Consider the following 895-nt stretch of genomic DNA (forward strand, 5'->3'; position numbering starts at 1 on the left):
GTTCTGCTTGGCCACTGGTTGGCTCCTGAGGTCGTGGTGGTTCCCGGTGCCCAGGGAGCATCCAGCCCAGGAGCCTTGTTGGGTAAATCCTGACCAGCCATCGACTCCTGGTGTTTCTTTTAGGTAACTGTATCAGCATCACTGAGAGCACCACTACGGAGACCACCACTGAGAGCACCACTACGGAGACCACCACCACCGACACAACCACCACGGAGACAACCACGACCACCACAGAGACAACCACTGAGATGATCACCGCCATCCCCATGACCACCACTCTAAACATCACCACCACGCTGAGCAACAGCCTCCGCAGCACAAGCAACACCACAAGCTTCCAGCCCAGCAGCACCACCACCAACAGCACCGCAGTGCACACCCCTGGCAGCACTGCCACCCCCTACACCAACACCACCACAAACAGCAGCAGCTTGGTCCTCACCTTCAGCAGCACTGTGTGGCCCACCAACATGACCAACAGCACCGCTGTGGGTCCCGTCTCTGGCACCAACACAACCAACAGCACCACTGTGGGTCCCATCTCTGACACCAACACAACCAACAGCACCACTGTGGCTCCCATCTCTGGCACCAACACAACCAACAGCACCACTGTGGGTCCCATCTCTGACGCCAACACAACCAACAGCACCACTGTGGGTCCCATCTCTGGCACCAACACAACCAACAGCACCACTGTGGGTCCCATCTCTGACGCCAACACAACCAACAGCACCACTGTGGGTCCCATCTCTGGCACCAACACAACCAACAGCACCACTGTGGGTCCCATCTCTGACGCCAACACAACCAACAGCACCACTGTGGGTCCCATCTCTGGCACCAACACAACCAACAGCACCACTGTGGCTCCCATCTCTGGCACCAACAC

The 895-nt window shown here is 58.0% G+C and overlaps 1 protein-coding gene across 1 annotated transcript in view; it reads left to right on the plus strand.

Annotated features, from left to right (window-relative positions):
* Window positions 1-123: 123 nt before the first annotated feature.
* The window catches only part of LOC104413008 (flocculation protein FLO11-like), a gene marked incomplete at both ends in the record, with an annotated part of 2,697 nt that continues 1,925 nt past the window's right edge, over window positions 124-895 (plus strand). Inside the window, one exon of the mRNA XM_010023894.1 lies at window positions 124-827. Within this exon, the coding sequence (XP_010022196.1) occupies window positions 124-827 (704 nt within the window). The remainder of the gene's footprint in view (window positions 828-895) is intronic.

Source organism: Nestor notabilis, unplaced genomic scaffold, assembly GCF_000696875.1.
Source record: "Nestor notabilis isolate BGI_N333 unplaced genomic scaffold, ASM69687v1 scaffold23120, whole genome shotgun sequence".
NCBI classification, from domain to species: domain Eukaryota; kingdom Metazoa; phylum Chordata; class Aves; order Psittaciformes; family Psittacidae; genus Nestor; species Nestor notabilis.